The sequence below is a fragment of the Camelus ferus genome, chromosome 20 (assembly GCF_009834535.1).
Source record: "Camelus ferus isolate YT-003-E chromosome 20, BCGSAC_Cfer_1.0, whole genome shotgun sequence".
Taxonomy (NCBI): Eukaryota; Metazoa; Chordata; class Mammalia; order Artiodactyla; family Camelidae; genus Camelus; species Camelus ferus.
The window spans coordinates 20228365-20241690 of record NC_045715.1 but is presented as its reverse complement, the minus strand read 5'-3'; the positions used below and the strand labels follow the sequence as shown (position 1 = coordinate 20241690).

At 57.0% G+C, this 13326-nt stretch overlaps 2 protein-coding genes across 6 annotated transcripts; both read left to right on the top strand.

The window, feature by feature from the left end:
* The first annotated feature begins 1 nt into the window (after position 1).
* NRM (nurim) lies at positions 2-3331 on the top strand. 3 transcript variants are annotated; one of them, XM_006191619.3, is made up of 4 exons: positions 2-404; positions 1117-1313; positions 1926-2102; positions 2427-3331. In XM_006191619.3, exons 1-4 carry the CDS (start codon positions 272-274, stop codon positions 2706-2708), a joined length of 789 nt encoding a protein of 262 aa, XP_006191681.1. In that variant the 5' UTR covers positions 2-271; the 3' UTR covers positions 2709-3331. The 3 variants fall into 3 exon arrangements, with proteins under 3 accessions (XP_006191681.1, XP_006191683.1, XP_032319389.1); XM_006191621.3 differs by lacking the exon at positions 1926-2102 and having other exon boundaries at positions 2427-3330; XM_032463498.1 differs by lacking the exons at positions 1117-1313; positions 1926-2102 and having other exon boundaries at positions 2427-2713.
* Positions 3332-3854: 523 nt separating this feature from the next.
* PPP1R18 (protein phosphatase 1 regulatory subunit 18) lies at positions 3855-12871 on the top strand. Of its 3 annotated transcripts, XM_032463455.1 has the most exons (4): positions 3855-4249; positions 5331-6962; positions 11094-11331; positions 11961-12871. In XM_032463455.1, the coding sequence occupies exons 2-4, from the start codon at positions 5358-5360 to the stop codon at positions 11978-11980; spliced, it is 1863 nt and encodes a 620-aa protein (XP_032319346.1). In that variant the 5' UTR covers positions 3855-4249; positions 5331-5357; the 3' UTR covers positions 11981-12871. The 3 variants fall into 3 exon arrangements, with proteins under 3 accessions (XP_032319346.1, XP_032319345.1, XP_032319347.1); XM_032463454.1 differs by lacking the exon at positions 3855-4249 and having other exon boundaries at positions 4262-6962; XM_032463456.1 differs by lacking the exon at positions 3855-4249 and having other exon boundaries at positions 4263-6962; positions 11094-11304.
* Positions 12872-13326: the final 455 nt, after the last annotated feature.

Sequence of the window (13326 nt, the reverse complement as noted above, 5' to 3'; positions counted from 1 at the left end):
TGACTGCACAGCCGCTGCCCTTTTCACCTCTCACTTGGGATTCTAACGTTCCTTTCTGTGACGCGGAGATCGCAGGCTCGGGACAAGCACCCGAGAATGTGCTCTACAGCCTGGTGAGAGAGTCCCGCGCAGCAGGCCGGAAGCCCGGACGTCGGCGCGCAGGAGCCCCGCCCTACGGGGCAGAGATCCAGGCGGGGGGCGCGGCCGGGGCGGGGCCTGCGGCCGCGGGAATCCCAAACCCGCCCCTTTCCCCACCCCTGTGTTTCTCGCCATGGCCCCTGCTCTGCTGCTCGTCCCTGCTGCCCTCGCCTCTTTCATCCTGGCCTTTGGCACCGGAGTAGAGTTCGTGCGCTTTACCTCCCTTCGGCCGCTTCTTGGAGGGATCCCGGAGTCTGGTGGTCCCGGTGAGCGGGAGGGACCGAGGATGAGTTCTGGAGTAGGGAGGTGGAGCCGGAGTAGAGGGAGCGAGGGCGGGGCTTAGAGACAAATGACAGGGGAAGTCTAGGAGAGGGAACTAGAACCGTGAAAGCCACGGAGAAGCCTCAGGGAAGACCAGAGGGCTAAATTAGGAACTCAGGGATTAGCGGTTTGGAGAGGCGGTAGAGTGAGGAGTGGGGGAGGGAAAGGGCGATGAGCAGAGTATTCTAAGGAAAGTGCTTTGTAGAGAGGACTATGGAGAGGAGAGTGTTAAAAAGAGGGAGCATTTGGAGAACCAAAACAAGAGGGGCAATCCAATAGTGGCCCCTCTAGCCCTGCCTTACGTGACTACCCAACATGAATCCTCTCCCCCAGCTCTGAAGGTGGCCTGGGAAGAGGGAAAAAACGGAATAGGAAAATAAGGTGGAGGGGGAAGGGTATAGCTCAAGCAATACTGTTCATGTTCAGCATGCAGGAGGTCCTGGGTTCAATCCCCATTACCTCCTCCCGCCAAAAAAGAAATTTTTTTAAAGGAAAATACAAAAAACAAAAAAAAAGTGAGGTGAGCAAAGCCTAGAGAGGAAGCCTTAAGGCTCTTGAAAGCATTAAGGGCTAGAACCTGGAGCACCAAGGGGAGATAAGGGTAGGGAGTGCTTCCCATTGTTTTGATCTTTTGTCCCTTTCTCCAACTCCCACTAGATGCCCGCCAGGGATGGCTGGCTGCCCTTCAGGACCAAAGCATCCTTGTCCCCCTGGCTTGGGATCTGGGGCTCCTACTACTATTTGTGGGGCAGCACAGCCTCATGGCAACTGAGACAGTGAAGGCATGGATGTCCCGATACTTTGGGGTCCTTCAGAGGTCACTGTATGTGGCATGCACTGCCTTGGCCTTGCAGGTATGAAGCCCTGGCAGCTCAGTCCCCAAGGGAAACAGCCTGTGGGAAGGATGCCGTTGATTGGAAAGGCAAAGACTTTAGGCTTCTGATTAAATTCGAGTTTAGGAGGAGAACCGAGGGTATTCAGGAGTGTAATCTCAGCTTCCATTCCTCCACAGCACAGACCCTACTTTTTTTCAAGAAGGGTGTACTGCTTGTCATTCCCTGAGCATAATATGTGCATTCTCACCTTTGCAACTTTGTTCATGTTGTCCTGCTTAAGATCTGTCCCCTTGTTAAAGCCTCTTCAGCCCTATCCTTTCTTCACAACCACTTCCCTAGGTCTCAAGAGAAGTCTTCTCAGTTAGCATTCATCTGTCTTCTCAGAGGGATGCTTGGCATAGGCTACTTTGTGTAACTTTCTGGTTTTTCTCATCCATTCTGTAAGTCCTCAGACTAGAGACAGGTCATCCTTACATCCTTGGGACCCCACCCAGCACCCTCCACATGGTGAATATGCTCATGGTAGAGGTGGGGAGAGCAGCAGGCCAGCCTGGGGTGGGGGCAGCCTCTGGGTCTAGGTCTCTCAAGAGGATGGGCTGCTGGGATACTCAGCCCCTCATCCTTCTTCAGCTGGTGATGCGGTACTGGGAGCCCGTGCCCAGGGGCCCTGTGTTGTGGGAAGCTCGGGCTGAGCCATGGGCCACCTGGGTGCCCCTCCTCTGCTTTGTGCTCCACGTCATTTCCTGGCTCCTCATCTTCAGCATCCTTCTCGTCTTTGACTACGCAGAGCTCATGGGCCTCAAACAGGTGATGCTCCCAGATCCCTACCTGAGACTTCTGATCCTATCTAGAACACCTTTTTCCTTTCCAAGGATGTCCCTCCTCCTGCCATACTCTTCCACCTGCCTCTTGCTTTCATCTCCCCTCAGCCCTCCCTCAAAGGCCAGAAACCATGGCCACCTGGGTCTAGGGAAGGTTCATGGACCTGAGATAAGGGTCAGGGGCCGAAGTCTCAGAAGGGTGGTTCCTGGGCCTGAGTTAAAGAAGGAGGGTGGCTGGAAGGGGAGGAAAGAGGCAGCTAAGTTGCGACAAGGGCTTGACTCCGCTTCTAAGCTGTTCTCCCTCTCCTAGGTGTACTACCATGTGCTGGGGCTGGGCGAGCCTCTGGCCCTGAAGTCTCCCCGGGCCCTGAGACTCTTCTCCCACCTGCGCCACCCAGTGTGCATAGAGCTGCTGACAGTGCTATGGGTGGTGCCTACCCTGGGCACTGACCGGCTCCTCCTTGCTCTCCTCCTTACCCTCTACCTGGGCCTGGCTCACGGACTTGACCAGCAAGACCTCCGCTACCTCCGGGCCCAGCTGCAAAGAAAACTCCACCTGCTCTCCCGGCCCCAGGACGGGGAGGCCGAGTGAGGAGCTGATGTACTGAAGTTCCAAGTCCAGTACTTCCTCTCCCCCTCCAAGTTCCAAATCCCTTAGCATCCAGGCCCTGGCTGCTTCAGACCAGAGGCCCAAATCCATGGACTGAAGGAAACATCCCTTCCCCTGCTTGAGCCTCTACTTCCTTGGGCCCGGCTCCATTTCCTAAATTCTGAGTTTCGGCCATTGTACTCCAAGGTCCACTTCTCATCAGCCAGGAAGAAGGAGTGGAGACTTTATGTGTTAGGGCTTGACCTTCCATTAACCACCTCCTCATAAGGAGAAGGGTGGGGCCTGACCACTCCCCTGGCACTGTAACTGGCCTCTGTGCCTCAGGGATCCTCTTCTCCAACGTCTTGCTCGCCCTCCTAGGAGCGGGACCAAGGCCTGCAAGTTTGACTATAGTGGCTGCCCCTCCAGGCTCCACACCTTGCGGGCTCAGGGGGAGCAAGGCTCCCCCTCTCTGGCCTGTTCAGCTCCGTATGCCCCACCCCTGGGCTCCATCCTTGAACCTAGCTGATCGGATTCTCCCGCTCTTAATTCGGTTGACTAAGGGCTCCCTGCTCTCCCGAGAAACACGCGCTACAGGAAAATAAAATTCAGCCTGTTTTTTCTACTTATGGCATGCAGTCTGTCGGTGTCTTTCAAGCTGCGGGGCTGATCGGAAGGACAGGCGAGCCAAACTCGAGTCTGGGCATCCGCCGCGCCCTCTGGCGACCGCTGGGCGGCGGCCACTCCCCGCGGACCCACTCCCACCTTCCCGTAGCGTCCAGCCCCTCTTCCTCCAAATCCCCCAATTTCCCGGCTGCAGACCTGGGAACCCACGGGAGACATATTGAAGCTGAAGAGTGGGGCAGCGGCTAGGGTAAGGGAGCGAGCTTCCGAAGCCGCTGGCTTACGAGCGCCGCTCCTGCCGCCGCCCCCTTCCCAAGGGCCCCCTACAGCCCGGCGGCTGCCCAGGCCCCCTACAGTAACAAAGACTGGCCGGGGAGGCAAAAGCGTGGGGGAGGAGCGGCAGGAGATGGGAAGGGCGGGTCTGGCTTGGAGCAGCTGCTGCTTCCTCCCCAAGTCCCTCGAGGGGCCTGAGTCACAGGCCGCCGCCCTGGGTCAGCGAGCTGGGGGCGGGGGTCTGGACACCTGGGTTATCCAGGGCTACTGGGCGGGAGCTGGGTGAGAGGCCCTGGGGACAGATAGCTGAGAGCTACCGGTAGCGGCGGGAAAAGAGGAGTGCCGGCGCTGAGTCCCACGCGGGCTAGGAGGGAGCGAGGCTCCGCCCCCTCGTCCGGCTCCGCCCCGCGCCCCCATCCCTCTCCCCATTGTCCTCAGACAAAGCGGTCGCCGCCCCCTGCCCGGCCCCCAGGTCTCTGCCTCTGTCCCTCCTCCTCAGCTCCCTCTTTCCCTCCTCCTCTCCCTCCCTCCTCCCCTCCCTCCTGTCTCCGGATCTCCCTCGATCCCTCTCTCCTCCTCTTCCTCTCTCCTCCTCTCTCCGGACGCCAGGCTCCTCCGCACCCCCTCCCCTGGGAGCCCCGCGGCATGTGAGTTGACTGAGGGGCTTCAGACCTGGAAAGGGGGTGTCTCCTCTCCCATACCCTCTCCCGTCCCCAGCCCGGACCTTGGGCTGTCTCCTCTTTGTGCCGAGATTGCTTGTCTGTGTGGTCAGAGCAGGGTGGGAATGGCCGGCTATGTCAGGGTTCCAGGAGAGCCGAGACCTGGGCCCGGGACTGGCCAGCTCCGGAGAAAACAGGCGTGGAGCGGGTTCTCCGCACGCCTGGGGCGCACGCCTGGATCCCGGGGCACAGCTGGGGGAGGCAGGCGGTGGTGACGGGACCGGGTGGGGGTGGACGCCAGGGTTCTGGGAACGTGCTGGCAGCTCAGACGCCCGGGTTCCGAAAGTCCCCGGAGGAGGATATTTCCCCTGACCCGCCTCGGGGCGGAGTGCGGGGCGGAGGAGGGGAGGGTGGGGGGCCGGAGAGGCGTGGCCCGAGCGGAGCTGGAAGGGGAGCCCGGACCTCCTGGGCCCGCGCTGAGACGCGCGGGGCTGCAGCCGCGGAGCTCCCTCCCCCCTCTGCCCCCTGATTGCCCCTTCTCCCCTAGACCTCTCCACTCTCCGCCCTCCCACCTCCCCGACACCCCCTCAGGTCCCACTGCCCCCTCTCCGGCGGGATTCCCTGACCTCTCTTCTCACTCTTACCGCTCCTGGAATAGCGGTGAGGCAACGTCGCCTGGACCCTGTCCCCCTCACTCCCAGCTTCTCTTTACTCTCTTCTCCCTCACGCCAACTTCTTTCGTTTTTCTCTCTTCTCACATCCTCGGGACTGTCTCTGATACCCATTAACCTGTACTGACAAATTTGACTCTGCCTCTTTGCCCTGAATTTCTCCATTCTTCCTCTCAAATCACCCCCACCCCCATCAACTTGGCTTTTACTTTCTTCTTCACTGTCTCAGCTTTCCCCTTTCTCTGCCCTCCCTCTTCTCCCTCTTTCCCTCTGTCCTCACTCTCAGCTCCTCTGCCCTCCTCTGTGTCCCATCTCTCCGGTCCACTTCCTTTCCTCCCACCCCCATTCTCACCACCTGGGCCTCTCTGGAGCCTCTCCTTCCTGTTCTCTGCCCCCAGCGCTCCCCCATCCTCCCCAAGGCGACCATGGCCACCATCCCGGACTGGAAGCTACAGCTGCTAGCCCGGCGCCGGCAGGAGGAGGCAGTCGTTCGTGGCCGGGAGAAGGCAGAGCGAGACCGGCTGTCCCAGATGCCAGCCTGGAAGCGGGGACTCCTGGAGCGCCGCCGCGCCAAGCTTGGTCTGTCTCCTGGGGAGCCTAGCCCTACTCCTGGGACTATAGAGGCTGGACCTCCAGACCCAGATGAGTCTGCCGTCCTCTTGGAGGCCATTGGACCAGTGCACCAGAACCGATTTATTCGGCAGGAGCGCCAGCAGCAGCAGCAGCGGAGTGAAGAGCTACTTGCGGAGAGACGGTCTGGGCCTTTGGAGGCCCGGGAGCGGAGACCCAGCCCTGGGGAGATGCGGGATCAGAGCCCCAAGGGAAGAGAGTCAAGGGAAGAATGGCTCAGTCCCAGGGAGGCAAGAGATCAGAGGCTGGGGATAGGGGGAGCTCGAGAGTCAAGCCCCAGGCCTTTGGAGTCTCTAGACTGGAGGCCAAGCCCAGGAGAGGCTGGAGATAGGAGCTCCAGACTGTCAGAGGTGCGGAAATGGAGGCTGAGCCCTGGAGAAACTCAAGAGCGGAGTCTGAGACTGGCAGAGCCTCGGGAACAAAGCCCCAGGAGAAAAGAGGTAGTGGAAAGTAGACTGAGTCCAGCAGAGTCTGACAACCAGAAGTTTGGCCTGACAGAGGCCCATAAATGGTGGTCTGACTCCGGAGAGTCTCAGGAACAGAGTTTGGTACAACTGGAGGCATCAGAGAGGAGGCTGAGCTCAGGAGAAGAAAGAAAAGACTCTTCGGAGGAATGTGGGAGAAAAGAAGAGAGGCGAATTCCAAAGATGGTCCCAGCAGAGATTACAGGGTCCTCAGAGACTCTGACAAGGGAAGCTCCAGACAGCAGCTCTGGAGGAGTGGAAGCAAAAGAGCAGAGACCCAGCCCTGAGGAGGATGGCGAGAGGGGCTTGAGGCTGACAGAAGGGTGGAAATGGACCCTGAACTCTGGGAAGGTTCGGGAATGGACACCCAGGGACACAGAGACTCAGAAATCAGACCGTCCAGAGTCTGCCGAGAAGCACCAGGGGCCTCTCAGTACAGAGGCTGGAGAAGCAGAGGCTGAGAAGGAGGAGGCGGAGGCTCAGGGCAGGCCTCTGAGCGCTCTGCAGAACCGCTGTTCTGTGCCCTTCCCCCTCCCACCAGAGGACGCTGGGACTGGAGGCTCTAGACAGCAGGAAGAGGAAGCAGTGGAACTCCGGCCCCCACCAGCGGCCCCTCTGTCTCCCCCACCCCCAGCCCCACCTGCCCCCCAGTCCCCTGGGGATCCCCTCATGAGCCGGCTGTTCTATGGGGTGAAGGCAGGGCCAGGGGTGGGGCCCCCCCGCCGCAGCGGACACACCTTCACGGTCAACCCCCGGCGGTCCATGCCCCCTGCAGCCCCTGCCACTCCAGCCACCCCAGCCACAGCTGATGCTGCAGTCCCCGGGGCTGGGAAGAAGCGGTACCCGACAGCCGAGGAGATCTTGGTTCTGGGGGGCTACCTCCGCCTCAGCCGCAGCTGCCTTGTCAAGGGGTCCCCTGAAAGGCACCACAAACAGGTAGGGAGCAGCCAAGCCAGACTTCTTAGAAGCCCACGCGTCAGTTCTCCGTGAACGCCTGTCTCTCTCTCTTTTTTATAGCCCTGTATTCTTGTCTCCATCTATTCTTTCTTGGTCATTTCTGCCACCACCCTTCCTCCCCTGCACACACACCCTTCCTTCTTGTAGCCCTGCTTTTCCATTCATTTCCAAGCCCAAGGATCCTGCCCCGTAATCCAGCACTGTCCTGGGTGTGTCTCTTTCAGGGTGTGCCCAGGCTGCTCACTCTCCCTTCCCTTAGGCTCTGAGTACCCCCGCCCCCCATTCTTTCCATTCCTGAGTCTGTCACCCAACCCAGCCCATCTGGTAGGAGACCTGAGCTGAGGCCACAGCCTGGAGTCTATGAGGGCAGGGTCCTCAGGATGAGAGCACTTCCAGCCTTACAGGGAGAGAACATTGGACAGGAGACTGGGGCAGGGGACAGGGGATAGCTTTGGGGTTCTAGGGAGAAATGGCAGGGAGAAGAGAGTGGAGGAATGTCTCCCAGTCCCAGGGAACTGGGGGGGGAGGGGGGAGCAGAGTGGAGTGGGGACATCCTAGGATAAAGGGGGTAGGGGAGTGGAACAGGGCTGGCCAAAGAGCAGAGAGAAGGCTTTTGAACCCCCAGTCTGCCCCCACGGGAGAGACGCACACAGAGGCCATTTGAAGTGGGTGACCTCAAGGTTGCACACCCCCAGCTGGGCCACTGCTTCAGACAGTGCTCCCTTCTCTCTTGGGACAAGAAAAGCCTTCTCCTCTTCCAAAATGCCCCCCACACCTCCCTCTCTGTCCTTCCTCCCTGGGCTTCCCCTCCCTCCCCAGAACTGGCTCAGCAGTTGGTTTTCCCCTCTTCCTGCCACTCTGGCCTCTCCCTCCCCTTGGGGTAGAAAGAAAGAGAAGTGAATTGGGAGGCACTGCCCTGATAGCAGGGAGTACAATGGGAGCTGGGGGACAAGGGTGGGGGCTGAGGCCAGCAGAGGGTCAGAGGTTAAACTGGAAAGAGGCCATGCAGGGAAGTGGGAATGGCCAGGCCGACTTCTTCCCCCGACCCTGGCCAAACTCCTTCCCCACACACCAGTTTTCAGCTTGAATATCTCCAAGGAAAGAGAGGTTCCTGCATCTAATGCAGAGACTGGGAAGCTCTTCCTCATTTCCAGTTCCCATCCCACCTGTGACATCCTGATTTGTTTTTTGTGTCTTCAGTGTCAGTGGGAAAGCACAGGGGCCAAAGCTCAGGGATCACTTGACTCCCCAATTCATCTTCACATGAAGCTTAAGCCCCCATCCCCAAGCCATGGTCCCTGAGTCTCTCCTGAGCTTTCTGGCTGCTACAAGCCCCTTCCCCTTCTGGCTGGGCAGATGCAAGGAAGTAGGTCTGGAAAAGCCAGCGGGGGGTGTTGAGAAAAGTCATTTCCTACTGTAGAGGTTGGCTTGTGTCTCTGGAGAGGAACAAGAAGGCTGAGGCATGAAGTCTGGGGCCCAAAGCTCAGGGACTGTCTGAGTGCAGGGCAGAACCTGTGATGTTGACCATACCTAGGTCAGGGAGCAGGGGAGCCGGAAGCAGATCACCCAAACAGGAAGCCTGGGGTGGGGGCCGGAAGGCTGGTGGGCCTGAGTGGTGAACACGGGGCCATAGGGCTGCCAGAACTGTGCTCAGGATGTGGTGAGAGAATCAGGAAGCAGCCACTCAGGGTGGGGGTGGGGAAGAAGCAGCACTGACTTCTCCAGGACCAGACCCCTTCCCCTCAGCCCTCTCAGGCTGGCTCTGCTCTCCCAGTACCCTGCTCATCAGGGACCTTCATGTCCTGTCTCCACCCACTGGATCAGGGATAGGAGGACCCACCACCCAACACCACCCCTCCTTCCCTAAAAACTCCTCTTTGCAGGCTAATTCCATGCAATGTATCAGTGCCACTGGGGGAGAGATCCCAGCCCTGCCACTGGAGCCCAGGGGTTGGGCCGTGGCTGGTGCCCGTCCCTAGAGGCCCCTCTGGCTGGGAGACCAGCCCCTCCCTTCTCCAGCCCCCTTGTGACCTTATATAGCTGATGAGAGAGGAGTGAGTGAGTCACCCCACTCTGTCCCCCCCAACGCCCATGCGGGCTGTGCATTCCTTAGAAGCCCAGTCAGAAGCTGGGGGTAGTGAGGAGAGAAGCAGGGGTCAGGATGGGGGGAAAGAAACAAACATGGATGGAGAGCAAATGAAATGGACCTTTTTCCAGCATGGACCATAAACTAGGGTGCTTGTTATCCCAAAAGTGGATATGAAAAGAAAACAGAAATGGGTTCCCAGAAGTTTGAGTAAATCTGTCTGCAAGAGAACCAGAAGTGGTCCCTTTTGAGAAGTTGGGATATCAGGGGTAAGTTTCCTGTCACTCAATGCTACCACAGCTGTTCCACAGACACAGACTAGGGGTTGAGTGTGTACAGGCTGGACTACCCCACCCCCAGTGGTTCCGCCCAGTGTTGGTCTTCTGTTGGGACCTCATCTGTGGTCTGCAAGAACCCTTCCTTACCCATTGTAGCAACTTCCATGCTTCTATTGACAGCAAAGGCAAGGATAACAAGTAAATTCTCTGGTAGGTTAGAAGATGGTCAGTGGTTATTGGGGGGAAAATTAGAACAGGTATAAGTGGAACCTAGAGGGCCAGGAGGTAGGAGGAGCAACTATACCAACTTTATAATAGCATCATCCAGAGAGGGAGCCGTGGGGATATTTGAGGGAAGAGTGTCCCAGGCAGAGGGAACAGCCAGTGCAAAGGCCCAGAGGTAGGAGTGCCCTTGGTGGGGCTGGAGGAAATCAGTCAGTGTGGCTGGAGTGGAAGAGGATGCCCAAGAGATGAGGGGGAGAGGCACATTGGGAGCACCCTGTTGGCCTTGGTCAGGCTCTGGCTTTTGCTCCCAGTGAGACGGGGGCCAGTGCAGGGTTTGGCCCCAGGGAGTGACACATAGTCTCTGAGTTCTGGCTTCCCGTGGGGACCCAGGTGTTAGTAACCACTTGTCCAGCCACAGTCCTGGCTTCACAGTCCTGGCTTCTCTCTCCTCATACCCCAGCCCATGCAGAGACTCATGGATGCAGGGCTTCAGCCCCAGTTCCCCAGACAGACTCCAGAGAAGGCCTGAGTAGATCACCTGGACCTTTCTGAGCAGTTCACATGGAATCCTCCTGTTTGTCTCCTTAATCGCTTTGGCTCCCAGAGTTAATCTCACCCTGCCCCTTCCCCCTGAGCTTCTTAGGAGGACAAAGGGGAAGGGTAAAAAGGTAGTGAGAACAGCTGGGGCTCGCCTGCTCTTGACACAGTATTTTCTTCCCCTCCAGATCCCTCTCTGGTCGTTTGCCTCTGTCTACATGTCCCTTCTGGTGCACTCTCCACCCACCTCCCATGTTTGCCTGGACTTTCCTCTCTGCCCCTGTCACCTCCCCCAGCTGCACCTTTCAGGGACTCAGGGGCTCATCTCCTGTGTGTTGGGGGAGAGTCTCGTTTCCTCTGGGCTTTTCTGTTGGTCTCTTCTCCCCTCCCAAACCCAAGAGCCTGAACTGTGGGTCTACTCCAGCTGGAGGAGAGGAGTGAGGGGAGTGGGAGGGGCTGGTGTCCAGGGTCCCCCATTTTCCTGGAACAGCCAGGGGCTGAGGGTATGGAAACCAAGGTGCCTGTCTTTGCTTTTGTCTGGGACTCCCTCCCCAGCCAGCTCTTTCCTGCTGCCTAGCCAGCTCAAATCTCACCTCCTCTGGGTATCCATCCTGGTGGCTCCCAGGGTGCCCAAAGACTCAGTTCTGATCAAAGGACTTATCTCCAGGTCTTTTAATTTCTTTTTGCCCTTCTGCCTCCCACACTCTAATGAGTGGGAACCTTGGTCCTGTGTTACTTCTGCCACCCAGGCCCCTGCCAAAGCTTCAGGCCAAAGTCAATGTTTTTGAAATGATACGATTGAAGAAGGAAAATCTGGGATTGGAGTGTGGGTACTGAAAGGAAAACTGTCTTCCAGAATTGTCTGGGGAGGGCAGAGTCAGCGAAGTGCCCAAATCTAGTCCCCACTCCCCATCCTGCACGTGTTACCCTGCAGTCTTTTCCAGTCTGACCTTGCCTCCTCCCCATTTTCTCTCCCACCTTAAGCTTAAGATCTCCTTCAGTGAGACAGCACTGGAGACCACGTACCAATACCCCTCCGAGAGTTCAGTGCTGGAGGAGCTAGGCCCGGAGCCTGAGGCCCCCAGTGCCCCCAGCCCCCCGGTGGCCCAACCCGACGACGAAGAGGATGAGGAGGAGCTGCTACTGCTGCAGCCAGAGCTCCAGGGCGGGCTGCGCACCAAGGCCCTGATAGTGGGTGAGCTCAGGCTCCACCGGCCCGAAGGTGCCCCCTGGATGTTCAGAGTGGGCACTGCGGTCCAGGAGGGAAGGGGAGGATTAACGTTGGTGCTTGGAAGGGATTCTATCCCAACTCGCTCCTTTAACTGATGGGAAAACTGAGGTCCTGGAAAGCAAAGTGCACATGGGGTGTCTATACTTTAAAACCAGGACTCTTTCTGAGCGCTCTAGCATGGTTAAGAACCCAGAGTTTGGATCAGACAGGCCTGAGTTTGACAATTCCATCTTGTCTTTTACTTGTGGTGTGACCTCAGGGAAATCACTTGACTTCTGGCCTCAGTTGAGTATTTGGGAAATGGGGTTAATAACAACTATCTCCTGCAGTTGTTGAGAGGGTTAAGTAATTCTTGTAAAGCAAGTAGGAACTATGGGTGGACATCCAGTCACTTAACCTCTCCTGGGATTACTGTAAGATAAAACAAGTTATGAGAATGGCTGGCACAGCATCCAGGCTAAATGAGTGATGGCTGGTTACCTGGTAGTAACAAGCACTCAGGATGTGGAAGCTATCAGATTTCCTACATGCCAACTGGCTTTCAGTTTGGGGAGTGGGTGGGAGAGGCGGGAGGCTGGGACCCTCACTCACTCTCTATGCTTATTGCCTCCTCTCCACAGATGAGTCCTGCCGGAGGTGACCCTTTTCTGACACAAGGATATACCTCCCTCCTTCTCAGAACTGAAGATTCTGGAGCCCAGAAGATTCACAGCAGACAGACCCTGAAAATGAGCCTGGCAGGGAAGGGCAACCAACATCCTCCAACTTGCTTTCCTCATCCTGTTTCTGGGGGCAAAGGCAACTGCTCAGTTTCCACCCTCATCAGACATGCTGGTATATCCCAGGTGATGCAAGATCCCAGATCTCCATCAAGTCCTGGGGAGGAGCACAGAGCTCACTGGGGGTGGAGATGGAGTTCCTCCTCCATCTCCATGGGCAGGGTATACTCTCCTTACAGCCTTTCTGACTCCCCACCACCCCCTGGGGGCTCTCAGGATTTAAGCACCCATCTCCCTGGGAGACCTGGCCCCTACTCCATTTTCAGGCACCTCTCCTTCCTGCTCTTTAGGTCACTACCACTTTGTTTACAGCTCCTGCCTCCTCTCTTGACCACACTCTGGTTTACAAACCCACCAGTTCCCAGAGTTCCTGGCCCCACCTGCCAAAGTCCCAGGTTTACAAGCTACGCCTATTTGCCTGTTGGTGTGGAATCCTCTCCCCTGTCCCCTGCATTCACCTCATTGGGAGTGACCTGGGGGTATGGCTTCCTCCACTTTTGCTCAGTATTACTGTGTCTCAGTTTTCCCCAAGAGGGAAGGCTGGGAACCTTAACTCTGTACCCCTTCTAGTTATTTAATTCTATTCCTCCTAGTGGTTCACAACTGAATTGAATTGCGAGGGTGCAGGGTGAGAAATGAGGCACTTCAACTCTCTTCCCCCATTTCCTCTTCCTTCTCAATTGCCTGTGCTTTTTGTTTGTTTGTTTTTGTTTGTTTTTTAACTTTCCATAATAAAACGGAGCTCTCTCCGACTCTCCTGCTGCTTCTCCTTCTTTAGATAAAATGCATGTTGGGGTGGGGGGGCGGGGCTCTGGGTTCCTCATTCCAAGCCTCTCCCATTTTCTTATTGGGCATGAAGAGGAAGTGGCCATGGCTGTGGGAGGGGAAAATGATGGGGACGAACCAGGAACTCAGCACTGACATGTATCAAGGGCTCTGGGAGAGCCCTGCACCATGTTTCTCAAAGGGCTAGTAGAAGGACTGGTTTGAGGGAAGGGCAGTTGAAGTATCCACGAGACGGGTAGTACTACAAGCACAGACTATGTCCATTGTGTTCACTGCAGTATCCCCATGCCTGGCACGTAGGAGACACACAGTATTATTTCAAGAATGAATGACTGAATAAATGAGTGAATAGTTGAAAAGCAGCTAAAAATTTGGAAGCAAAGGATACTCTGAATTGAAGGATTCTGGTATTCAGAAGCCT